Source organism: Callithrix jacchus, chromosome 16 (genome assembly GCF_049354715.1).
Source record: "Callithrix jacchus isolate 240 chromosome 16, calJac240_pri, whole genome shotgun sequence".
NCBI lineage: Eukaryota > Metazoa > Chordata > Mammalia > Primates > Cebidae > Callithrix > Callithrix jacchus.
The window spans coordinates 19,002,979-19,030,606 of NC_133517.1; the positions used below are offsets into that span (position 1 = coordinate 19,002,979).

Sequence of the window (27,628 nt, forward strand, 5' to 3'; positions counted from 1 at the left end):
ACTTTGGGAGGCTGAGGCAGATGGATCACGAGGTTAAGAGATCGAGACCATCCTGGTCAACATGGTGAAACCCCGTCTCTACTAAAAATACAAAAAAGTAGCTGGGCATGGTGGCACGTGCCTGTAGTCCCAGCTACTCAGGAGGCTGAGGGAGGAGAATTGCCTGAACCCAGGAGGCAGAGGTTGCGGTGAGCTGAGATTGTGCCATTGCACTCCAGCCTGGATAACAAGAGCGAAACTCCGTCTCAAAAAAAAAAAGTTGAAGACACAGACTCTGCTTTCAGGATGTGTATACTTTAAATGTGAAGTTAACACAGCAGAAAAGTAGATACACACACACATACCTATACACACATACCTGCACGCGCGCGCGCGAACACACACACACACACACACACACAAATACTCCTGAGATCCGAAAGAGGGAGACATCACAATGAACAAGTGGTAGGATTTTAAGATTCTTTTCTTTTTCAGCAGGAGGATGGGGTGGGTAGGTAGGGGATGGTATTTGTTTCCAAAGCAAATCAATTAGAGAAAATATTTGTATTTCACTAAATTTATTTTTTTCCAATTTTCAGATATAAGAAAGCTTTTCCATGAAAAACACTGATTATTTATGTCTCACTGTTTAGTTATGAAACATTATATAAACAGTCACATGCTGAATGAAGAATCAGAGCCAGTCACATTATAGAAAAGATTCAGTGACATCCCAATCTTGCCATGAGTAGCAAGTTATTCTAACAGTTTAATCATAGAATTATTCAAAGTTGCTCTGTTAACGAATTGAATACTTTCAATCAAATATATAACATTGCTGAAATGAAGAAATATTTCCAGTATAAATTGGACTGAACTGATAAATCAGTGACTTCTCCTCTTCAGATTCAGATCTAAAATGATGGTTGTTTTTCCGAGCTGCAAGAAAAAAAAGTTAATTTTTAAAAAGATCAGATAATAAAATCTTCACAAGACTACTTTTTAACATTTCTTCCTCTAATCAGTATTATTACGTGGGAAAATACCAACAAGAAAAATGCAACTGCTCTGCCTATAGAGCAGCCATCCTTTTGATTTCTTTACTTCTCTAATAAACTTGCTTTCCAAAAAAAGAGTGAGAGGGAGAGAAGGGAGAGATGGGAAGGGAGGGAAGAAGGAAGGGAAGGAAAGGCAGAAGGGAAGGGGGAAGGGAAGGAAAAGGAAGGGGAAGGAGAAGGGAAGGAGAATGGAAGGGAAGGGAAGTGGGAAGGGGAGGGAAGGGAAGGGAAGGGAAGAGGGAAGGGAAAGGGAAAGGGAAAGGGGGAGGGAAGGGAAGGAAAATGGGGAGGGAAGGGGAAGGGAAGTTTTGCTTAAAGTCATAAGACTTACTGGACCTATAATGCTCAACTAAGAAATAAGCACCTACAGCCAAATTCTCGATTTTGCCCACAAACAGAACACAGCATGATTATGTCTGTGTTTTCATCACCAAAAAGCAGGCAGAGTTTATTAGCTTTCTCCAGTATGCTAATGCCTATAGACAGGTAGCCTTAAAATCACGACCTGGTGGGCATATGTTCAATCTGTATCCTCGTCTTGGAAAAGTAACATCTAATTCTCAGAGACTGTTATAATTAAAGCATTATTCTAAAAAATGGAGAATAAGGGGAAAAATCTAAATAAAAACTATCCAAGAAGAAAAAGCTAGGCGTGGTAGTGTGCACCTGTAGTCTCACTATTCAGGATGCTGAGGCAGGAGGATCCCCTGAGCCCAGGAGTTTGAGGCTGCAATAAGATATGATCACACCACTGCCTTCCCGCCTCAGTGACAGTGCAAGACCCTGTCAAAAAACAAAATAAAACAAAAACACCAAAGAAAAAGAAAGAAAAAAAAACCCTCAATATTCTTCCTACTGTTGTTCAAGAATTCTGCCCACTCAAGTATGTATGATACTGTTAATGGAAGTAACTGTCCTGGTTTCATGAGAATACCTAATATCTCAATACCTAATATCTCAAGTTCAGGGCTTTCACATTATTTAACATTTTTATTATTCTTTAAAGATAAACCTACAGCACGTAGAAAACACCTATATAGCAAAAAGGTAGGCAAAAGTTCAGATGAGGGCAATTTCCTTCAAAACTACCACAGAATGACATTATGTACCCTCATATTACCTTCATTAACAAAGAACTCTGCTAAATAAAATGCAGTTTTCACAGCTTTAGGTGCATGGGAAATGCCATCCAATTTCTTCCACTCATAAGGTGCTTTCTCTGGATGCCACTGGACACCATAGACTGGATACTTATATCCTGTGGGAAGAACGCAAATCAGTAAGTACTAAGAATGGTTTAAGATGTTACTTCTAATGAAATTGGTTTATGTCTTATGTAAAACATTTTATAACTCACAATAGAAGATAACGTAAATTGTTCACACTCTCTCAGACACAAAATATCCACTCACACTCAATGTGAAAATTCCCAGTAACACATTTCACTGATTAGCAAACTTTTACAATCTGTAGTACAACTTGCTTTTCAAGATGTTCATAGCACAGTAAAAACTGAGCTGAGGAATCTATCCCCTTCCAAAAGTCAGGTGCACATTTTATTGGTGATACAAGTTTCTTCCACAATGCGCCTCTTTCTCCCCCGTCTCACAGCATGCTTTCCCCTCCTGCCATAATGACAGCCCTTCTGGTGTCCTTCCACACAAGCCAGTCTGTCCCAGCCTAAACTGTCTCTATCAGTCTATGGAATGACTGATGACTTTGTGGTATAAATTTTTTAAATACTTTTAAAAAGTTTAAAAGTAGACATGAAGCAAGAAGGGACACAAAACTGTTGACAATTGTTGAAGGTGATACAGACACCCAGGGGTCATATTACTCTACTTTTACATACACATGAACAATTCCACAATTCAAGAAAAAACGCGACTATATATAATAGTTACCTTTGGAAAAATGCACATATTTATCTCTTCTTCAGAGAAGCCTCTCCTCATTTTGATTTGAAAAAATTAAATAAAATCTCCCCTCTGTTACTTTTTGCTTGGGAATTGTAACCATGAATACCATCAGAAAGTACTTAGAGAAATAAAGAGAATTAATGGAATATGAGATATGTAGGGGTATAAGCACTGACCATTCTCATCTCAGCAAGCTTTCTGACTAAAGAGCAGGCCACAGAAGGGAAACATTTTATCCCAGCTTTGTGAGTGTTCAGGAGAAGAAACACCTGCCTCATGCAACTCCAGGCACTCAGCTCCCTGCCTCCCCACTTCCCTGTGACACTGCCCTTTCTTTCTCTCTGTTCTGGGACTACATGTGAAACTATGAGAAAGAGACCCACAGGCTGGAAGACTAGGAAATTAACAGTTACACACAGTTAACTGAAAGGCAGATCTTGTAATGTAATTGTCCAATGCATAAAAACCATTGAGAATCAAAAATGTCTCAAATCATAATAACGGTTTATATCTAATAGACTCAGAGACAGAGAGATGTGTGTATATATATATAGATGTGTGTATATATATATATATATATATAGTCTTCAAAAAGAGATGTATATATATATATACATCTATATATATATATATATAAAGTCTTCAAAAAGCTCATGGAAAATGTGTATTATGCAGAGATTTCAAAATTTTTTTGCATCAAAATAAAATTGTACTAACTTGTATGAACAGGATTGAGTATGATGCATTAAGAAGGATAAGACATCAGTTTGAAAAGAACCCCTGTAAGAGCAATACGAATTTTGCTAAAGTTGAAGATACAACAAATAGCAAATTTAAGGTGAAGCGTGGATGGAAGAATGGTGAAATCACTGACTCTTTATGAAAAGTTTATGGGGATAATGCCCCAAAGAAGTCAGCAGTTTACTAATGGATAACTCATTTTAAGACGGAGTAAGACAATGTTTGAAGCCCTCAGGGTAGACTATTCACATCCATTTGCCAGGAAAATATGTATTTTGTTCCTGTCCTAATTGAAGAAGATCAACAATAAACAGCAGAACCAATAGCCAACACTATGGAACTCTCAACTTACACAATCGTAACCGAAAAAATTAAAGCTGAGCAAACTTCCCACTCGATGGGTGCCAAAACCATTGCACCCAGATCAGCTGCACACAAGAGCAGAGCTTTCAATGCACATTTTTAACAGGTGAGGTCAAAATCCTAGAGCATCACTTTGAAGAACTGTCACTGCAGATAAAACATGGCTTTATCAGTATGAAACTGAAAACATGATCAAAGCAATGGCTACCGAAAGGTGAAAGTGGTCCAGTCAAAGCCAAAGTGGACTGGTCAAGAGCAAAGGTCATAATGGTTTTTTCTGGGTGCTCCAAGGCATTTGCTTGTTGGTTTTTTGGAGAAACAAAGAACAGTAACATTTGCTCTTTATGTGTTTTTAGAAAGTCAGACAAAGCTTTAGCAGATAAACTCCCAAGAAAGCTTCACCAGAGTCCTTCTTCACCGTGACAATGTTCCTGCTCATTCCTTTCATCCCACAATGGCTATTCAGTGAGCGTTTTGATGGGAAACTATTAGGACCTTATGGTCCTGATTTGGCTCCTTCTGACTTCTTATTTCCAGATCTTAAAAAAATCTTTGTAGGGCACTCATTTCTGTTAAGAATGTAAAAAAGACCGCATTTGACATGGTTAAATTCACAGGACCATCAGTTCTTTAGGGATGGACTAAAAGGCTGGTATCATCATGGGCAAAAGTGTCTTGAACTTGACAGAACTTATTTTGAGAAATAAAGTTTATAGTTTTTATTTTCATATTTTAATTCCATTTTCCCACAAACTTTTTTAAGTCACTGACACTGAGTAGTGAGTGGGATTTACTCTACTTTAGTAAACTGCATTACTAAAAAACCAGTGCAGTTTCCTGAAAACTAGGAATCATGCCTTGCCTCACTGATTTAGAACAAAAGTATCGGAGATCCAAGATGGCTGATCGCTAACAGCTCGGGATCGCAGCTCCCAGTGAAAGCGCAGAGAACGAGAGGACGCCACACTTTCAGACGAATTTTCGTCGCTTGCGGACCAGAAGATTCCCAGTGGAGGGGCCCCAGAGGTCGCCAGCGCAACTCTTGCGGCCAGCGCAGCGGTTTTGCTGGCGCCTCGGCACAGCAGCTCTTCGTGCAGAGTAAACGGGAGGAGATTCCCGGGCAGAAGAGCACCATCAGTCTTATCGCTGCTGTTTTGGCCGGCACAATGGGTTGCTCGGATTCCAGCACTGGGATACACTGGGCATCCACTCAGAAACCCAACTAAAAAGGCAGTAATTGTAAAGATGACAGATGGGTAAATTTATAACAAAGGGAAGAAACCAGCCTAAAAAGGCTGAGAATACCCAAAATCAGAACCCCTCTCCCTCTGCAGGGGATTACAGTTCCTCATCAGCAACGGAACAAGCCCTGATGGAGAAGGACTGTGTTCCATTAACAGAAGTAGGCTTCAGAAGGTGGATGATAAGAAACATCTGGGAGTTAAAAGAACTTGTTCTAACCCAATGTAAAGAAACTAAGAACTTTGAAAAAAGGTTTGACAAAATGCTGAAAAGAATAGACAATATAGAGAGGAATATAAATGAACTAACGGAGTTGAAAAACACAACACAAAAACTTAGCGAAATATGCACAAGTTTGAATAGCCGAATTGATCAAGCAGAAGAAAGGATATCAGAGGTTGAAGACCTACTTAATGAAATAAAATGAGAAGACAAGAATAGAGAAAAAAGGATAAAAAGGAATGAGCAAAGTCTCCAAGAAATATGGGACTACGTGAAAAGACCTAATTTATGTTTGATAGGTGTACCTGAATGTGACAGAGAGAATGAATCCAAGCTGGAAAATACTCTTCAGGATATTATTCAGGAAAACTTTCCGAATCTAGCAAAGCAGGACAATATTCAAACCCAGGTAATACAGAGAATACCACAAAGATATTCCTCAAGAAGAGCAACCCCAAGGCACATAATCATTAGATTCACCAGGGTTGAAACGAAGGAAAAAATACTAAGGGCAGCCAGAGAGAAAGGTCAGGTTACCCACAAAGGGAAGCCTATTAGACTTACAGCAGATCTCTCAGCAGAAACCCTACAAGCCAGAAGAGAGTGGGGACCGATATTCACCATCCTTAAAGAACAGAACTTTCAGCCCATAATTTCATATGCTGCCAAACTAAGCTTCATAATTGAAGGAAAAATAAAATATTTTATGAACAAGCAAGTACTCAGAGATTTTATTACCACCAGGCCAGCTTTACAAGAGCTTCTGAAAGAAGCATTACACATAGAAAGGAAAAACCAGTATTAGCCTTACTAAAAATATACCAAAAAGTAAAGAGCATCAACATAAAGAAGAATTTACAGCAACGAATGGATAAAATAGCCAGTTAACATCAAATGGCAGTAACCCTAAATTTAAGTTGACTAAATCCCCCAATCAAAAGATACAGCCAAAACCCAACAGTATGCTACATCCAGACCCATTTCACATCCAATGATACACAAAGACTTAAAATAAAGGGATGGAGAAAGATTTACCAACCAAATGAAGAGCAAAAATAAATAAATAAATAAAAAGTAGGAGTTGCAATTCTCACATCTGATAAAATAGATTTCAAAGCAACAAAGATATAGTGGTAAAAGGATCAATGCAACAATAAGAGCTAATGATCCTAACACCCAGATGCATAAGACTCATAAAGAGATTTAGACTCAATGAGACAGAAAATTAATAAGGATATCCAGGACTTGAACTCCGATCCGGAACAAGTAAACTCAATAAATATTTATAGAGCTCTCCCTTTAAATACACAAAATATACATTCTCCACCTTAAATACACAAAACATTGATCAGCCATTATTAATACCCATTTTTAGAATAAAGCTACATTCCCATTCTCTTTCCCTCTTTTTCTTCCTCTTTCTTCCTCTCCTTCACTCCTTTTTTTTTTCTTTCTTTCTTTCAAAAAAAAAATTTTCCAGGTCACTCTCCTTGGGTCATGTGCCTACCTATAAGCTAATCACTGTGGTACAGGACAGGCTAGTCTGGCCAGTTTGCATCACATGGTGACTCAAGGGGTAGGGGCTTAGGTGGGGCAAGGTGACACAATAATTAACAAAACTTTCAGAACTATGGATTGGCACAGAGGTAGTACCCTAAGAGAAGTGGTGCTATATAAAAGAGTATGTTCAATACAAGCCCAATGCTTAGATCTTTTTTGGGGAACATTTATTGAATTCTGTCTTAAATTTTAGTTACTTCTGACTTCATTTATCTCACTTGCCAGATTGAAAGCTTCTGTAGAAAAAAATAGAACAAAAGTATCAAAAGTGGAAAGAAAATATGCAAATAATAAAGCATCTCAAGTGTTCCTATCTTGGAGGTACGAGAAAATTTTCAAACAATCCTGGGATGGCCCAGTCAAAAGCAATACATGGAACCTGATTCCCCAACTTCCAACTCAATGTTCTTTCATTTAAATAATTAGGCATTCATTCAACATCTATGAGGTTTACATAAAGCCCTGGAAACACAAAGGAGAATTAAGACACAGTTGCTGATCTCAACGAGCTCTTAGTCTAGAGGGATGACAGAACATGAGCCAATACATGCATTAAGAAACATTCCCACGTATCACAAAGCACCAAGGAGGTGGAGAGGAGGAAAAATGGTAGAGAAGGCCTCTAGGGATGGCAAGTGGCCTGGGTTTTTCAAAATGGCTATGAGTTCATCAGGAGAAAGGGGGAGCTTTTCAGAGAAGAGGAAAGCACAGGAGAAGCAGTGCAGAGGGGCAAGAAGCATGGCTCTGCAGCAGGGCTGTGTGTATCAAACAGGTTGTGCAGGGCACCAGCCAGAGGTGAAGGCAGGGAGAGGGCATGGAGGAAATGAGCTGTAAATCTAGACTTCATCCTCCAATGCAGAAGAGTCACTGAGGAGTTCTGTTCAAGCAATAACCATCAGACTGGTACTTCAGTGATCATGAGTGGCTGGCTGGAAGATGGGTTTTTGGCAGATGGTTAATGCTGCTGATGTAGCGAGGTACACTGGATTGGGAGGAAGAAACATGACTAATACTTCCAAAGCCCTTCCGCAGTCCCTCCCAAACCTTCAGCCCAGTGAGAATGACTCTCAAATTGTTCATCACCCCATCTTTTTCCTAGATTTACCACTAAACAATACATTGTTTCTTTTTTGACAAATTTTAATCATCATATAAATGAAAATATACAGCATACATTTCCTGTGACCTGTTTCTTTAACTCAAAACTGTCTTCATGATTCATTGGTTCGTACATGCAGGTATGCTCACTGATTTTAATAGCTGTATAGTATTACTTATCCTTGCACTGTTGGACTTCTGGGTCGTTTACCTTTTCTTTGCTTGTATGAACATAATGTCACATACATTTCTATGTATATGAAATTATTTCATTAAGTTATTTTTTAACCAATGAATAAAACTATCAAGTAACAAAACTGGAAAATGTTTGATTTAACTAAGAAAGGCCAGAATGTTTTCTAATCATAAGTGCATGAGAGCACCCGCTGTGCTACTACCATCCTAGCATCCTGGGTAACACTAGTTATCAGCAGACTTCTTAATTTTGCCAATCTGGTGGGTATAAAATGGTTTTTTACTTTGGTTTCCATTTGCATTCCCCGAACAGTAATTAAACTGAGCAACTTATCTCACCAACCCATAAATGGACAGGACAATCAAGTTTTCTTTTGTATGGTACCTATTTAAATCTCGTATCCTGTGTGTGTGTGTGTGTGTGTGTGTGTGTGTACACGCACGCGCGCGTGTGTGAGGTGGAGTTTTGCTCTGTCACTGAGGCTGGAGTGCAGTGGTGCAGTATCGGCTCAGTGAAACCTCCATCCCCTAGGTTCACGCAATTCACCTGCCTCAGCCTCCCGAGTAGCTGGGATTACAGGCATGCACCACCACGCCTGCTAAATTTTGTATTTTTAGTAGAGATGGGGTTTCACCATGTTGTCCAGGCTGGTCTCCAACTCCTGACCTCAAGTGATCTGCCCACTTTGGCCTCCGAAAGTACTGGGATACAGGTGTCAGCCACCACACCCAACCCTTGTATCCATTTTTAATAATCTATCTTTTCTTCTTAAATCATAGTTTTACTTTATATAAGTTGGACACATATCCTTTGTCAATTATGTATTGCAAATATTTCCTTTTTTCCTTCGTGTAATTTTTTTTTTTCACAAACACAACTTCATTTCATTGAATTCATCGACCTTTTCCTTTATGGTTTGTTTCTATTTTGTTGTTCTTTCCCTTAAACAAGATCATAAAGACATTCTCCTTTATTTCTTCTAAAACCATTGCAGTGTGCCTTTCTCCTTAGGTCTTTTATCCACCTGAATTTTTTTTTAATATGGAAAAAAGAGTCTGTTTCTGTCCTACTTTTTCCCATTCCTTCAAAATCATTTTACCCTCCAGATTTTAACCTTTATTCCAACACAGCTGACATTTACATTTACATGTCTGGATGGACACTGGATTCTGAATGCTTCCTTCACATCTAGCTTCTATTCTAGTTCAGTAATCTCTCCTCAACTATGTCTAATCTTCTGATTAATTCAATTATAATTTCTATTTTTTTTTTTTGGAAACAGAGTCTTACTCTGTTATCCAGGCTGCAGTGCAGTGGCACAATCTCAGCTCACTGAAACCTCCAAGTAGCTGGGACTACAGGCGCACACCACCATGGCCAGCTTTTTAATTAATTTATTTATTTTTTATTTTTAGTAGAGACAGGGTTTCACCATGTTGGCCAGGTTGGTCTTGAACTTCTGATTTCAGGTGATCTGCCTCGGCCTCCCAAAGTGCTGGGATTACAGGCTTGAGCCACCGCACCTGGCCTCAATTTTAATTTCTAATAGCTAAATTTGTTTTTTTCAAATCTGATTGTTTCATGCCTATATTTTCAAGCATTCTTATTTAAAACTTAATATATATTATACTTTATCTCATAATACTAATATCTAACATTTGTGCAGGTCTGCTTCCACAGCTGTTATTTCTGCAAGTTCTCACTCATAGTACATTGCTTGATTGTACATTAGTAGTATTTTGGCTATGAAGGGCTCATATTCCTTCCAACTTCATATATGAAAATTCCTTGAAGCCTGGGATGAACGTCTGGTCCTCTTAAGATAATTATTTATATTTGCTTCAGCCTCACAAGTAAAGGCATTACCAGTCTGAGACAACCTTAGACAAAACTCTTGCCTTAAGATTTGTCCAACTTCCCAGTTAGTATAATGCTGGCCATACTAAGAGAACAGCCCATCATTATGAACACTCTAAGCCGTATTCACTGCCCCTACCCTACTCCCTTAGTGCCAAGGCTCAGGATGGGCAATTTTCCTTGCAATTCTGTAGGCAGGATTCTAGGTATATTTTGAGTTCACCCTTATATTGCAGGCATTGTTTTCCAGGTCCTGCTCCATGAGATACTATTTATATAGAGGGTCCTGACATTGTCTCAGGTTCTCCTGATTCAGTAATAATACTGGTTTAAATATTCCACTCAACCCTTAAAATTCTGGACCTGAGTATCCTTATTTCCTTGCTACTTCATCAATGTATTTAATACGTTTTTCTATATCACCCACATTCGCTTTGTTGTTGGCTGGAGGACAGCCTGTCAAGGTATTTAATCTTCAATACTGCTGGAAACAGAAGTCATTTTCTTCATTTCTTTCTTCATCCCCACACGCTTTATTCTTTTATTTTTCTTCTTCACCACCCATTCAGGAAAATACCCAGGAAAATTGCAATTAATTTGAAACGTGGACAAAACATGTCTCCTGTCTCCCAAAATGCCCTAACTCCCATCTTCAGGCCCCAAAGTAACATGATTTTATTCATAAGTGACATATAAAATCAAAACTTAAAAATATAAAATTAGTAAGTCAAATAAAGTATACATGCGATAATGATTACCTTCCATTGTTGAAATAAACTCAATGTCGCCATCTGTATTTGTAGTTAAGACATTGAAAAATTTCTTTAAATTTTCATTCTTTGTAAAATTCTAGAGTATGAAAATAAAATAATTACTTTGGCAGTCATTCTAAACGTATTAATTTCGTTGTATAATTAGTGTGATACCTTCATGGAAAGGCTCCACTTATGAAAATTGGCAGTCAGAGGTTCTACTGCTAATGACATCAACAAGTCAGTAGGAAAATTCTGGAACATTCTGCTCTGCAAGTGACCTGAAATAATTTAAGTATGAGAGAAATAATTTAAACCAAAAAGTAAAATCCACTGAAGTCACTTATCTGCACCCAAAGAGAAGCCATTATAAAGACCATAATCAAGATAATTAAAGGATAAGCAAAACACATCATTTCCATAGAAATAGTCCAATCAAGCACACAAATGTGTTTAACATAAACTCAAATATGCTCCAGATACAAGTAGCTTTCTTCTGGAATTTTAACATAAATAAGTAAAATTCTTCTGATATGAGTATTGGCAAGCTAGCTATAGAACAGGCAGAGAATCTTAACTAGAGTTCCACAGACAATTCTGAAAAAGTTAAAATTTTCCATGAGTGTACTTATTTGCCCAGGAAAGGATCCAAAACTTTCAACATATCTGAGACAAACAAATAAAAATACCGACAATGTAGAAAAGAACATAACCAAGCCCTCAGTAAACAGATCAAAAAGCAATATATGTTAGTGGTCAACTCTGAAGGCTCTATAGTCAGATGCACAGACTCAAACACCAGCAAAAAGATGTTGGAAAAAAGAAACTGATGTTTTCAAGGGGATAGTACCAGCTGTTTCAAACCAGACCCCTTATTCTTGCTAGAGACTTCCATGAAAACCGCAGCACCTTGAAACATGCCCTTTCTGTATAAACTGGGTTCTGGCAACACAGAACCAAAGTACTCTGACCTAATACACGTACTTCCCACAAGGTTTTTGCAATGATTAAGTGAGACAACGGAAGAAAGAGCCTTCAAAAGCATAAAGCACTCTATAAGTTTTATGTATGACTACTACTTTCCTTGCAAAATCCTTATGAGAATAGAAATAACTAGTGGCTTCAAGTCTGAGCATTCAGAGATCAAGTAACCTACAATAATCATTATCTAGTTAGACAGAGTGGTATCCTTAAGAATCTATCTGGTCTTTATCCTGGGCTCCTGATGGGAAGCTTCTAAAACCTTTGGAATTCCCAGAGTGATAAAAGTATTTTTGGTATGCTAATGTGGTAATTCAAGGTGGGTCCCTCCATTATTTCAGGATGAGGACTAATCATCAGAAAAACTAACTTCATGATTAGAAGGTTGAAACTTTGAGGGAGCCCAATCAATCTCCAAGAATGAAAGAGGGGCTAGAGATTGAGTTCAATCACATAGCCAATGACTCAATCAATTCTACTTTCATAATAATGCTCCAATAAAAACTCTAGACACACCGGGCGCAGTGGCTCATGCCTGTAATCCCAGCACTTTGGGAGGCCGAGGCGGGTGGATGCGGAGGTCAAGAGATCGAGACCATCCTGGTCAACATGGTGAAACCCCGTCTCTACTAAAAATACAGAAAATTACCTGAGCATGGTGGCGCATGCCTGTAGTTGCAGCTACTCAGGAGGCTGAGGCAGGAGAATTGCCTGAACCCAGGAGGCAGAGGTTGCAGTGAGCCGAGATCACACCATTGCACTCCAGCCTGGGTAACAAGGGCGAAACTCTGTCTCAAAAAAAAAAAAAAAAAACTCTGGACACCAAAACTCACTGGAGTTCCTGATTGCTGAGTAAATATAACACTTCCCAGTGGCTCAAGCCTGTAATCTCAGCACTGTGGGAGGCCGAGGTGGGCAGATCACCTGAGGAAAGCAGTTTGAGACCAACCTGGTCAACATGGTAAAACCCTGTCTCTACTAAAATACAAAAATCAGCCAAGTGTGGTGGCACTCCTGTAGTCCCAGCTACTCAGGAGGCTGAGGCAGGAGAATTTCTTTAGTCGTGGAGTTGGAAGTTGCAGTGAGCAGAGATCATGCCACAGTACTCCACTCTGGATGACAGAGTGAGACTCTGTCTCAAATATATATATATGTTAATTTTATATATTAATTATATATATATATATTACTTAGCACAGGGACTAGAAAACATCATCTTATTTAATTCTCTCAAAAAAACCCAAAGGGTTAAACCCTTTTGCAAATGAGGACATTAAACCTCAGAGAGGTAAAATGATTCCTCAAGGTCAAAGTGAGAAAGCTAGGACTCAAAACCAGATCTAATTTCAGAGTTCTTTATCTGACCTCTTAATCAGGACACATAGTCCTGATATCACTAAAAGCGATGAGTTATTAAAATTCACAATTCCTTAAGTCATCCGCATAAATGAGTAGGATGGTCACTCACATCTTCCACCTGTGTAAATAATTTAAATGCTAAGGTTATAAGCATTTTTTTCTTAAGGAAAAGGCTAAAAAGAAAATAAAAATAAGCACTTGTACTTTCATATTTGCTACTTACTACTCTTGCCCAGCAAATACTTTTTAGAGGGTTGAAAAGAGTCCTCTTACCTCCAGTAAAGTTCAGCGGCATTGCCAGGTCAACAGTATCTGTGACAGTTAATAAGTACTCTCCACTAACCAGTACTGAAAGTTCTTCAAATCCAAGGCATGTGCCCCACACAGGAAAATAGTCTCCAGCATCAAAACTCTTCACAAATGGAAAAGAGAAAACTAAGTTTATTCAAACTTTTCCAAAGAAAAATTACCCGTATCTTTTGTCATCACTAAACAGGTACCTGAGTTACGCATGGATTTCTGAAGAATTCCCCAGGATCCATAAGTAGACTATCACTTAATCTCTCTCCAGACTAAACTCCCACACAGGGTGGAAACCATGAGCTGTGGACACACTGTGTATCTTGACCGAAAGACTACAAAAGCCTAAAGATGATTAAGCTTAGCTACTAAAAGTTTGAAAGAAGTATTTCAAAGGCTAAAAATGGTTATTTAGGGAAAGATTTAAGGGTGGGTTGGTAAGATACTGGGGCCAGCAAGATTAATTTAAAAATCACTGTTAATAGTTGAGGAGAGAAACAGTAAGAGTCTGAGCTATTATACAGAGGCAGTCCCACTGTGAACACTACAAAGGAGAAGTCAGAGGCTCGGAGGTTCTGCTTGGTAAATGAACATGGAGTCTATGGTAACTGAGAAGAAAGGTCAAATGGGATTGAATGATTTGAAAAGAATAGATTTCAAGAAGAGGTGAGAATTAGTAACATAGAAACAATGCCCATACAAAAAAAAGAGGACAGAGAGAGACATGAGAATGACTACACCACATGAGAACATGATTCACATTAACAAGCATCAAGAGAGGGCCAGTCAGCAAGGCTCTGAGAGTCTCTGGAAGCCCAGAATTAGATGAAGCACATGGAAAATAGACAGGAACAGCCAAGAACAGGTGCCTCTAGGTTAAAGGTGTGATGAGGCCAAGGGTAATTGTGAAGGAAGCATTGCCATCTGTTAAAAAATGAACTATTCTCACAAAAACTTAGAAAAACCCATCTGGAATAATAATCAATAACTGATATTTACCTGTATGGAGAAGTTGTAAAATATTTTGGCCACCTCAGCATAATCTGAGCGTTCGAGGTCAACACTTCCTCCAGGGAAAAGGACTCTGAAACAATGTCACATAAATCAAATAGGGTCTATTTTGCCACCCCAGCCCATACTATACACACAGAAAACAATCTTTTTATTTTAAAACTATTTTTCTTATTACATAAGCAATAAGATCCTTGAAGAAAATTAGAAAAGTAAAGCAAAAAAGAAAATATACAGTATTTACAATCCTAGCCATTCAGAAATGACAGCACTTTAGTGCATATTTTCCCAAAACTTCTTCAATACATTTATTTAATGAAAGAAAGTGTGGAAGAACTAAAAGTAAATAAGGAGAAGGGCAAGAGTACACAGAACTAGAAATCAAAGACAGACAAAATTCCACGTATAGCCAGGTTTAAATGAAGGTGATCAGTGATCCCAAATCAATTGCAGGTCCATAATTGTGGTTAGGTTTTAGCTCACAAATAATTTATTTTAACTGTAAAGAACAAGCTGGTCATAAAAATATATTTAAGCTAGAATTAAATATCGGCAAGCATTTAATTCTTATCACCCTAGGTCTCTTCAGATATAAGCACAGTATTAGAACACTTTTTTCAAGAAACATAATTATGATTCTAGAAAAAGTCTAGGAAAAGAAGGCAGTCATAAATATTTGATATTATTTTACCTACTCAAAGAGGTTTATATTTCAAAAAGGTGAAATATAAAAAAAATTTACCATGTTTTTATGCCAACTTTTAAAATTAAACTTTAAAATTTATAGCAAGGTCTTGAAAGAACCAACGATATTCAAAAGAGGCAATGAAAATGAGATTAAACAATTAAACATGCTAAAATTTTGAAAATATTTAAATATGAGTTTGAGATGTGTGAAGTATCACTTATGAGATTGTTGTTATTTAAGAAATATATTCTGTTTCTTCCATGAGCCAGGCTCAGGGCTAGCCTGGAAAGACAAGCATGAGTGCTTTTTGCTGTTAGGAAGAACACACAGTCTGGCAGAAAATATATAAACATCTGTGTGGGAGAACATCTGCCACAAAACCAAGCAAAAACTCCCACAATCAAAAGTGGCTTAGTGAAGACTCATTAGCAGTTCTCTCTTTCCACTGACTCATTTTTCTTTTAATTTTTATGTTTTGCATCTCAGGTCTCCAGCTTGCAGACATTAACTTAGTATTTAAAAAGCTGCCTCTGACGAAATCTGGTATGTCTAACCCCAAAGTCCCTTCATGCAGCTAAACCTGACTGTTCCTTCTATATGACAAACTCCTTAAAGCATGGCTCTGTCTGTTCATCTCCGTGTTCCCCTGCAAAATACAATGGGGTCCACTGCATAAAAGAGACTCAATAAAGGTGCTTTAGAAGTCATATTAGAATACTGCTCATTTTCTGATGACACTTAGAGATATAAATAAGGCTCCCAATTTACCCCACTTTGGAGTGAGCTTTCAGTGACCACATGAGAGAGAAACGGAGCCTATAGGAGTGAGAATTAGAGGCAATGCAGAAAAGAGGCGAAGAAGATAGAAAATGGACTCCTTTTGCTGGTTTGCATGAAGATATACTGAGCATCTGGACAGGCTAGCTCCCATAAGTATGTACGCCTATCTACACTGCTACTTCATCTCAGATTCCTTTCCAAACAGAAATGCAACTGGGGAGGAGGTGGGAAGGAAATGAAGTGATTCAAAAAGTCTATATTCAAGGTTCTGCTATTATATTCTAGCCTGGACTTAATGATCTTTGTCCATGCCATTTGCACACAGCACGTACTGGGCGTTGTAAATGTTTTACTAAATTGAACTGATTTTACAGGAAATATTTACTGAACCAAACTGAAGGTAAATAATTTTCTAAACACGGCTTTTTATAAGAAACAATAAATTAGCATAGGTTTAGAAGTAAAAATAATAATAAACCTCTTTTTAAAAAATGTTTTACAGTAAGATACTTCTTCCCACTCTACTCCCAATCAGAAACAACTGCCATTAAAATCTGTTGTGTTGATTTGGTGGAAATATGCATATCTCCTCACCTCTACCTTTAACAAAAAGCTAACAGGGTATATGATATACACACCATTACATGCCTTACCTTTTTCAAATAACACTATTAGATTGTTCATAGAACAATGGTGATCCAAGTCAGCATTTTTAGATAGCTTCATTTTTTAATTCCTGCGTAGTATTCTAGTAAATGTACATAGTCTGTTTTATTTAACCAACTCCCACCTGATGGACTACAGGGTGACTGTCAGACAATATTACTAATACAGTGCATTTATTTGGGTCTAAGTCTTCATGCAAGGTGGAAATATATTTACAAAATAAAATTCCTCCTCAAGTTCCCAGGTCAAAGACTATATGTGTTTCTTATTTCAATAGGTATTGCAATACTGCCCCCCAAAAGACTACATGATTTACATTTCCTCAAATAAACTATGAGCATACTTGTTTCCTCACAGGCCCTGTAGAGTATAAGCAAATTTTCTGACCTCTGCCAAATTGGTAATTAAATGTTTTTGATTGCTATAATTAGCTTTCTTTCCTAAAATTAAGAGTAATGGTAACGGCAAACATTTTTTTCATTTTTTCATTTTCTGAGAGCTAACATATCTTTTATGGTGAAGCTAGAGGATAGAACTTTTTTTTTTTCAATTTACCTGAAAAAAAATCAACATCCTCAGACTTCGGACTTACAAACCCCATACGCAAGCAGTATGCATGCCATTCAAGGTAGCTTCAAAACATTTAAGATGAGCATTAAAAGAATGAAGATATATGTCACCCATTAAAAACATTGTATGTGTCTACCATGTAACAATTATACATTTCCTACCCTGCCTCTTCCTCTTTTGAAGGATTTTCACATCTCTCAAGAAAATATATCCTATAAAAGAACTCAGAAAACTAATGTTATACCACTCTGAGATAGTTACATAGAAACATGTATAATATTTATATGGTTTCTTTTCAGACATATATGTAGAACACTCATACACCCTATCAAACCAGTGCTGACAACTTACCCATTAATAGATTTGAAAAGTATTTCATACTCTTTCTCTGTAAGATCCGGCCTGAAAACAATAAAAACAGTTACTGTTGTATTTGTGCAACTTAGAAGTAAACCTCTAAATAAAGTCACCACATTACTTTTAAAAAGCCAAAGGAAAAATAATTTTTAATTACTAGACAATATTACCTCTCTACTTTCCTAGAGGCATTTTTGCAAACCACTTGAAAGCCACATAATTCTATCCTTGTTATGCTAATCAGAAAAGTAAATACGTTTTTCTGTGGTCTAATGTAATTTAATATTGTGAAGTATGTGTTAGTATGCAAAACATCAGACCATGAGATTTGGGCACCAGTAATTTCTCTACCAACCAAGAACTACTAAAAGAAATGTAAGGATACTCAGTAGTTGTATATAGAGACTCTTTTAAAGAACTTCATTATCATGTCTATTTAACTACAGGCAGCTCTGGCAGATTGAAAACAATATAAATTAATGCCAAGTCTCTACTTCGTTTCACCCCAACAAACTAGTTGCAACCGTCTAGGGACTACTGTGCATTCCAAAGTCAGGATGGTTCAGATCTAGTCTGAACTGATGGACTACAGAGAGATCACTGTAGACAGGCCTAACTGCCCAGGTAACCACTCTGCAAGACCCTTGATCAAACACCCCTTAAGGGCCTCCTAACAATTGCTGTGCTATTGGTGACTTTATTCCCTTTCTCCAGAAAAAAAAGATGGGATTAATCTGTGACATATGGCAACAACATTTACTAAGTCACAGTAAGATATTTGCTCTCCCAAAAGTTCAATAAAATGCAACAACAAGGGAAGAGAGTATTAAATTGGTGAAATTCTTTCAAGAACTTTCCCACATTTAGCAGCCTTCTGTTCCTGTGAGAGAATAGGCCCTCTCAACCTGCCTAAAAGAAGCATACTTACGATTACATGTCAACTAGTCCATTTCTGCCCCCAAAGAAGTTTTAAGGGGAGGTAAGTTCCCTCACACCCATTACCAACTAGACACCTGTGATATCCAGAACATAGGCTGTGCTTTGTCAGCAAACAACTTTGGGATCTACTCTAAGTCCAAACAAACTGTGCAAGTCCAGGTCTGTTATTCACTAGTTCATAGTAATCCCTTCCTGGCAGAGAGCCACAAAGCAATGGGTGATACCAGGACAGTGCTTAACATGGTCTTAAGAGGAGAAAACACTGACAGGTAGCCCTGCCTTGGAAAGTTATTGGGAGGTAAAATACGAATCTGCATGTTCCCAGTATTCTGCTAATCTAATCTCCCCAGATTGTAGCAACAAACAGGAACCAACCAGTCAGAAACCTGAATTAGTCCCATGGATATTTAAACTAGAATGGGCAACCACCGCCATCAGGGACCAAAATGGATTTACATCACCCAGCTGCACTCCCACTCCAAGGACTCCTGCCAGCTAGCGGTACAAGCTAGTTTCAGTCATTGGATTAATTCTAAATAAATGGCTCCCACACTGTCCATGACTATAGTTTTGGTCCCCACTTATCACTATCAAGGGGCCTAATCGTCACAAGGGAAGGAGTGTGCCAGGTTCCTACTCTGGTGCACTGGGGCCCTGGCAGAGAAAACAGGCAAAGGTACACTTTTTGAATATAGCTGTTAGTTGCACGTTGTCAGACATTTCTTGAAACAAAAGCCCCTTTCAACAAGGCATGAGAAACAGTTTACTCTCTCCTAAACTATTAAAAAATGGCTTCACCCTGGTGATGATGGCAAATGACAAACAGCTTTAGCAGTGTGAAAAGGATGGTAGGCATTGCTGCCAATACAAAGTGTATGTCCCATCTAAACCCCATCTAGGTAACTGTCTTCAAAAAAACTAAAAATTCAGACTCTTATGAAGTCTGATTTGTAGTCTGGGGTTTTTTTGAGACATGGTCCAGCTCCGTAGCCCAGGCTGGAGTAAAGTGCGACATCTCAGCTCAGTGCAACCTCCACCTCCTGGGCTCAATGATCCTCCCACCTCAGCCTCCTGAGTGGCTAAGGTCACAGGTGCATGCCACCACGGCTGGCTCGTTTTTTAAAAAATTTTTTGTAGACAGGGGTTTTGCCATGTTGCCCAAGCTGGTCTTGAACTCATGAGCTTAAGCGATCTTCCCACCTCAGCCTCTCAAAGTGCTAGAATAACAGATGCGAGCCACTGCACCCAGCCTGATTTGTGTTTTAAAATGCTGTGTGAACAAAACATGTTTTTAAACCAAAAGCAGCAGTCCACGGACTGCTGTATGCTACCTCTAAGGAAGCCGGACATTCTGTTTTCTGCTAGTCCCACACTGGGAATTTATGACAACCTGAGAGCACCAACCACCTGAGAGAGAAGGTAGCAAAAAGAAGGTGGAAGGAAACCAAAGATACATTTCTTGACCTATTTCAGAACGTTTCCTAAGTCTCCCACCTTTTCCTTTTCACTTCTAAACCACAGACGTTGGCTGCCAGTATCCAAAATTCAGAAATGAACCTAACACCATCATGATCATTTCAAACTCATCTTGCATCAGGTAATCCTTTGCAGCCTAGTCCATGAACTTAGCCCCTTGTGTCACACCGTTTCTACAGGATTGCATGATTCAAACAATATACCTTAAATGAACTCTCAGAAACCAAGCTGGAAATTAACTTGCATGCTGACAGTTGTGTTCGCGGCCTCTCTCATAAATACCAATATTCTGCAAAGTCATCCAGTTTCAAAACTCCCATGATTACAAAACTTCCATCATCCTTATCTATTTCTTCCTCCCTGTGCCCTTTTATTAGTTATCACATATTGGTGATTTTTTTTTTAACAACACTTACCTATCAATCCCACACCACCGGTCTAAGCTAAGCCCTCAACATTTCACACCTAGCCTACTGCGGCCATCTCTAAACTGCTGTACCTGCCTTTAGGCATTCTGTGTGTGTGTGTGTGTGTTTTAAAGACTTTATTTTTTAGAGTCATTTCAGGTTCACAGCAAAATTAAGGGGAAAATTAAGGATTTTCTACATAATCCCTACTCTAAAACATGCATAGCTTCCTCCATTAACATCTTGGGTTATTATTGTTACAGCTGATAAAAATACACTGACACATCATATGTGCCCAAATCCTAGTTTACAATAGAGTTCATTCTTGGAATTGTACTATCGTCAATTTTTTGGATGAGTTTGAGAAGGACTGTTATTAATTCTGCTTTAGACATTTGGTAGAATTCACCAGTGAAGCCAGTTGGTCTTGGGCTTTTCTGTGTTGAGAGGCTGTAGATTACCAATTCAATCTCTTCACCAATGATAGGTTTGTTTCCTATTTCTTTATGATTCAGTCTTGGTAAACTGTGATTCTAATAATTTATTCATTTCTTCTAGGTTACACACTTTGTTGGCATATAGTTTCTTATAAGTAGTCTTTTATGAACCTTTTTATTTCTGTAGCATTAGTTGTAATGTCTCCTCTTTCATTTATGATTTGACTTCATTTATTTTGTAAAATTTCAACTTTTATTTCAGACTCAGAGGGTATGTGTGCAGATTTGTTACATGGGTCTATGTGTGATGCTGAGGTTTGGGGTACAAATGATCCTGTCATGCAGATAGGGAGCACAGTATCCAATAGGTAGTTTTTTGGCCCTTATCCCCTTCCTCGTCTAGTAGCCCCCGCCATCTATTGCTGCCATCTTTGTGTTTATGTGTATCCAATGTTTAGCTTCCACTTACATGAGAACATGTGGTATTTGGTTTTCTGTACCTGCATTAATTCACTTGAGATAATGGCCTCCAGCTGCATCCACGTTGAAGCAAAGCACATGGTTTTGTTCCTTGCATAGCTGCTCTACCTGTCGTTTGTCCCTCCTATCTCCCACCCACGCTGTCAGTACTAACACCCTAGAAGAACAGCTTGCATTAAAAAGCGTTCTTGATGAAAACTCTGAAACACTGTGCAGAAGACTGTCTGGAGCCTCTTCCTCAGCTCTAACACTCTGGTGTTGTATGGGTTCCAAATTAAATTTCATTTGAAAAATTAGAGGCGCTACTAAAATAGGAAAGACTAATATCAAAAGCAAATGATAATCTTGGTGTAGAAACAGTTAATTTAAATGTAAAAGATCATGTGAGAAAACAATTCTTACAAATCTAAACCTAAAACCATTTTGTGGTACAATTCTCTCAATTGTAATATTTGCATTTTATTATTAATATTATATTTGAACAGTATTTTGGTTATAATTGTTGATGAGAAATTATTTACAAAACCAGGTTGTCCAGAATAATGTGTTGTGAAATCACTTAAAATGGATTAGATGAGGGTACTGAAAAGATTCTAACACACATTAATTTTAGCTGACAAGATGTTATAAATACTTACAAGATTTGGGTTGTTAGCTCCTTCCAAATGAAAAATATGGAAAGAATTCAGTTCTAAATGAAAATATGAGATTAATCATTTTATTTATTTATTTATTTTGAGATGGAGTTTCGCTCTTGTTACCCAGGCTGGAGTGCAATGGCGTGATCTCGGCTCACCGCAACCTCTGCCTCCTGAGTTCAAGCAATTCTCCTGCCTCAGCCTCCCAGGTAGCTGGGACTACAGGCATGGTGGCACAGCTAATTTTTGTATTTTTAGTAGAGACGGGGTTTCACCACGTTGACCAGAATGGTCTCAATCTCTTGACCTCGTGATCCACCCACCTCGGCCTCCCAAAGTGCTGAGATTATAGGCATTGAGCCACCACGCCCAGCAGAATCATTTTATTCTTATAGAAACATTTTATCACAAAATAATGTGGTGCCTTTAAAAGTACAATACCTATAGTCTACACTGAAGCATCACTAATGCAATAGTAATTTACAAATTTTTAAAGTAGAGTGTGAAGGTATTCTAAAAGTCATCTTCTAAAAACCTCCTTCATTCCCTAAATGTTCTCTTATCCTAATATTATGAAAGAAAGCTGGCTAAATTGTAGATTCATTTAAAATTTTTTTTTAATTTCAATTTTGGGTTACATGGATGAATTGTATAATGGTGAAGTCTAAAATTTCAATGTACCAGTCACTCAAGTAATGTACACTGTACCCGATATGTAGTTTTTTATCCCTCACCCCCCAACCACCCTCTCCCCCTCTGAGTTTCCATAAATTTTAGATTATTTTACTCCATTACCCTCATAGTGTCTGTGAGGACCAACTTTTCTGGAGTCAAGGAAACAATCATTTCATTCTTGATGCTAATGTGTATGACATACAGTACCTCTAATGACGTTACAGGTAACACATAGCTTCCCACATTAAACAATTCAAAGAGAGAACGCTAAGCAACAAGTTTGTGGCTAAAATCAGATGCAATGTTACTGCATTTAAACAATGTAATCATAAGAGAGAAAGCATGAATTGAAGAGATATTATGCAGTAATTATTTTTGTTTTTTGAGACAGTCTCGCTCTGTTGCCCAAACTGGAGGGAAGTGGTGCGATCGCAACTCACTGCAACCTCCACCTCCCTGGTTCAAGCGATTCTCCTGGTTCAAACAATTATCCTGCTTCAGCCTCCCTAGTAGCTCAGAGTACAGGTGTGCACCACCACGCCTGGCTACTTTTTGTATTTTTAGTAGAGATGGGGTTTCACTAGGTAGGCCAGGCTGGTCTCGAACTCCTGACCTCAGGTGGTCCACCCGCCTCAGCGTCCCAAAGTGCTGGGATTACAGGCATGTGTCATATAGACACGTGCAGCAATTTTTTATACAAAGTAAAAAAAACACTAGATCATACCTTACTGGTACAACTCTTGCACCTGCAGACTCCAGATACTTTACATAGGATGCAGCAATATAGTATCTTCCATAGTTTTTCATGACTTTATTACGGCATTTTTGCATTAATATTCCTAATAACAAAAAAAAAGTTTAGTTCAAGCAGGTTTCTTTTCTTCTTGCTCAGAAACTGAAACATATCACAGCAAAAATATCATATTTTATTACTTCATTTCACAGAATTAAACAGGAAGTTTCCCCTGCAAGTTCATCTAAAGGCTGTGGGAAAGAAGCAGGAGAGGCTGATCTTAGTTTCAAGTAGATCTTTCCCACACCACATCAGGGAGGCCAAATAAGCCCCCAAAGAAGGCTTACAGTAGCACTTGCAGCCTTCACACAACCGTACACCCAGAATCCATCTCAAGAATACAGATCCTTAAATCTACAAGGCTGCCAGTCCTTTCCCACACATACTCACGACACACAATTCCCTGACAACGAAGCGAAGGAGTGAAAGTATCTTCCATCCACATCTCTCCAACATTATACTTAGCCCAAGTTATCAATATCTCTCCTCTCCCCACCACACTATTATAATAGACTCTTAGAAGTCTTGCTACATCTTTTCTTAAGAGCTCCCCCAAGGACCAAGCAGCTGTCCACATAGAAGCAAATTGGATCATATCACACCATTCCTATTCCTGTGACATGGTAAAAAGCCCCATAAAACTGCATACCTCAACCATACCTCAGCTTTCTGTTGAAACTGCTCTCTATAACCCAAATGCGAATAAGTAATTAAGGACTGTGATTGCCACCCTACCCAGACGATGTGTAAACGAATGCTAATCTTGACTTTTGTGAACCACTCAAGTAATAACCAGAATGTCAAAAAGTCCCCTGGCCCTCGGAATGTCTGGAACCCCCTCACCCTCATCTCCGCCCAGAAGGTGATTTGCAGAATCCACTGGCCCTCGGAATGTCTGAAGCCCCTCACCCCCACCCCCGCCCCTCACCCTCACTCCCAAGGTGATTTTTATGGGTATAAAAGGTCTTGATACCCTCCTTTCGGTGCCACAGGTTGGAGAGACGTGAGTCCTCCGTGGCTGCCAGCAATAAAGACCCTGCAATTTGGCATACTTTTGTCTTGGTGTTGACTTTCTATTCTCGGGCCAGTACAACATTCCTACAGTCATTCAGTATATACTGTTGAATCATACCACATGCTAGGCAACGAACCAGGTGCTGGGGACACACAACTATGAGCGAACCAAACAAAAACCCCTGCCCTGTGTGCATTAATTCGAGTGTATAGCAGGGAGGGGAGAGAGGATGACAACAAATAAGATAAAAAGGCACAATATAGAGAGTGATGGCTCGTCCTAAGCACTAAGGAGAGAAAGAAGGTGGGGAAGGAGATCCCATCTATGGAGGAGAGGACAGTCTCTTCAACACGGTGGCCAGGCAAGTTCTCCCTGAGAAGGTAAAACATGACATTTGAGCTGGGACCTCAGAGAAGTGAGAGAGTAAACCATATTCATATATCTGGGAAAAGAGCAATCCATGGGCCGGGCGCAGTGGCTCACGCCTGTAATCCCAGCACTTCGGGAGGCCGAGGCGGGTGGATCACGAGGTCAAGAGATTGAGACCATCCTGGTCAACACGGTGAAACCCCGTCTCTACTAAAAATACAAAAAAATTAGCTGGGCATGGTGGCGCGTGCCTGTAATCCCAGCTACTCAGGAGGCTGAGGCAGAAGAATTGCCTGAACCCAGGAGGCGGAGGTTGCAGTGAGCTGAGATCGCGCCATTGCACTCCAGCCTGGGTAACAAGAGCCAAACTCTGTCTCAAAAAAAAAAAAAAAAAAAGAGCAACCACGACAAAGAAAAAGAAAGTACAAAGGCCAGGAATCAGGAATGTGCCTGCCATGGAGCAAAGAATCCGTATTATTAGAACCAGGTGAGTGAAGGCAGAATGCAATAGGAAACGAGATCAGGGAGAGATACATCAGCAAGCAGGTGTCACCACCTTGTTTAACTACCTCAGTGGGTCCCTAAACTTTAAAAAACTCTGTAAGACCCTGTGTGCTCTGCCCCACCCATCTCTCTGGCCTCCTTTTATCAGTGAAACCCAGCCCCAGCACAGTACAGCAACCAGTCTACATCAAAACACGTCTGTAGGGTGAGTACCTGTGCCTACTCCTATTCAGCACTTCAGCATTTGGAACACTTTCAGTGTCGCTGTAGGCCACCTGGCAGGAAAAGCAGCTGTCTGTATTACTCACTTTTGTATTCCCAGCTTCTTACAATTGGCATTCATCGGGTATTCAGGTAACATGTCAAACGCCAAAATTTGTTCATTAGACTTTTTCTCCTTGCTGGTAGGTAAGATCATCTTCACTAAGGAATATAACATCTGGCTAGGGAACGAAGAACTAGGAGTGTCATAGGAAATGGAGTGGTACAGGGTACATGGGGTGAGGTATCACAGAGGAGACAGGGGGCATCACGGGAGCACAAGGATACCAGAAACAGAAATACATGAGAGTGAGTTCCACCAACAAACCCCCTGCCCTCGGCCACGCACACTCACTTTTCCCATCCCTGTCCCTCAAAATGTGACCAAAATTCCACCCATACTTTAAGGCCATCTCACAACTTTTGTGGCTTCCTTGTCATCTTTTAATCCTCTGAGCTTCCTTGGGCAAGACAGTGCACATAATAGGTACTCAGTTAATGATTTTGTGTTAACTGATCAAAGTCCCTTTTTAAAATATTTGACACAGGACTACCCCGGACTCTAGGAAAGGGATAAAGAACCCCTCTGGTTTGTTTGTATTTTCTGTTCTCTGGACACACAATATGCAATCTCTTACATTAATTATAGTTTTGGTTAGTTCGTGGAGAATCAAATCACCATGTTAAACAGCTACGAAATGAGTTCCAAATATTAGTAAGCAACCCATTTGAAAGCTGGGCACTACTCATATAAAAAACATTCATCCACTTTCTGTTGAGTTACAGAATACAGCAATCATCTTCGTAGAAGAAAAAAAAATAGTATGAAAGGCATAATCCGACAGCCAAATAAAATGAATGTTAATGTCCATACAAACTTCTTTTGGCAAATTTTAACCTCAGGATGATTTCTCCTAGGTAGCTTTCCCTGCGCCTGTCTCAAATGTGTGTTTTGGTAACACAAAATGATTTTACTATCTCTTTAAAACACAAATGTGTTGGAAACGAAAAACTGTGTGCTTCATTTTAACACCAAATAGAACTGACATTAGGATATTAGCCACTGCTGTCCTCTGCTATGAACATGACAAAATCCAAGTTATACCTTAATTTCTTCATTTTATATTATAATGTACTGGTATTTTAAATATGCCCTCAACCCGAGACAGTTTAACAAATATAATGCATGTACAGCATTTGTAGATGTAAATGAGTAAAAATCCCCAACTATGTGCGGAAAAGAAATGTTTTCTTTTAGTAGAAATTCCTACCTGTGTACAAAAAAAAAAATCTGCAGCATTCTTCGCAGTGCACCCCGCTCCCTCCCATCTTTAAAAGCCATATGAGTCTAAGGGAATGAACGAGGCACCTGAACGAGGTACATTTCAGTACGACCCAAATGGTACCCAACCCAGGTTCTTCCCTGCACCATAAGCGAAGGCACAAATCGCGGTTTTCCCCGATGGGACGTGCCGGCTGGAGCGCGGCGGCGGAAGGCAACCGGAGCCGACATCCAGCCCCTCCCAGCTTGCGGTGGCCCCGCACAGCGTCCTTACCGATGATGGGCTTCTTGGCGGTGTCGCCGTAGGGTCTGGACAGCCCGAGGCTCGCCGCCCCGCAGAGGAGCAGGCCCAGCAAGGACAGCAGGCGGCCCAGGCTCGCCATGGCGCTCGCCGCCTCCCGCCGCCTTTCAAAAGCTCTGCGGGCAGGCGGGGGCTGCAGCCAGGACTCCCCGCTGCCGCGTACTCGCGTGGGGCCCGAATGGGCGGTGCTGCGCCGCACGGGCCTATGGGAAATGCAGTCCAGGCGCGCGCTAGCCGGCCTTGTGGCGGCGGTGGGCGGCTCTGCGAGTGTGGGCCGCGCTGCGCGCCCGCCCCATCGCTCTGCCTTCGCTCGGCTACCGCGATCCCCACGGGCCGCCTAAGCAGAAAC

At 39.5% G+C, this 27,628-nt stretch overlaps 1 protein-coding gene across 2 annotated transcripts; it reads right to left on the reverse strand.

Annotated features, from left to right (window-relative positions):
• Positions 1-543: 543 nt before the first annotated feature.
• Positions 544-27,397, reverse strand: GGH (gamma-glutamyl hydrolase). 2 transcript variants are annotated; one of them, XM_035276668.3, is made up of 10 exons: positions 27,253-27,397; positions 25,744-25,893; positions 23,479-23,593; positions 17,697-17,747; positions 14,630-14,714; positions 13,604-13,742; positions 11,165-11,271; positions 10,997-11,087; positions 2,161-2,298; positions 544-921 (listed from the first exon to the last, which is right to left on the reverse strand). In XM_035276668.3, exons 2-10 carry the CDS (start codon positions 25,772-25,774, stop codon positions 800-802), a joined length of 879 nt encoding a protein of 292 aa, XP_035132559.1. In that variant the 5' UTR covers positions 25,775-25,893; positions 27,253-27,397; the 3' UTR covers positions 544-799. The 2 variants fall into 2 exon arrangements, with proteins under 2 accessions (XP_035132559.1, XP_035132558.1); XM_035276667.3 differs by lacking the exon at positions 25,744-25,893.
• Between the last annotated feature and the right edge of the window lie 231 nt (positions 27,398-27,628).

Excerpts from the sequence above, each read along its gene's own strand:
- GGH (XM_035276667.3), bottom strand. The coding sequence starts at position 27,361 with ATGGCGAGCCTGGGCCGCCTGCTGTCCTTGCTGGGCCTGCTCCTCTGC. Across the intron at positions 23,594-27,252 it reads CGCCAAGAAGCCCATCATCG|GAATATTAATGCAAAAATGC; the intron begins GTAAGGACGCTG and ends TTTTGTTATTAG. Across the intron at positions 17,748-23,478 it reads GCAAGAGTTGTACCAGTAAG|GCCGGATCTTACAGAGAAAG; the intron begins GTATGATCTAGT and ends TATTGTTTTCAG.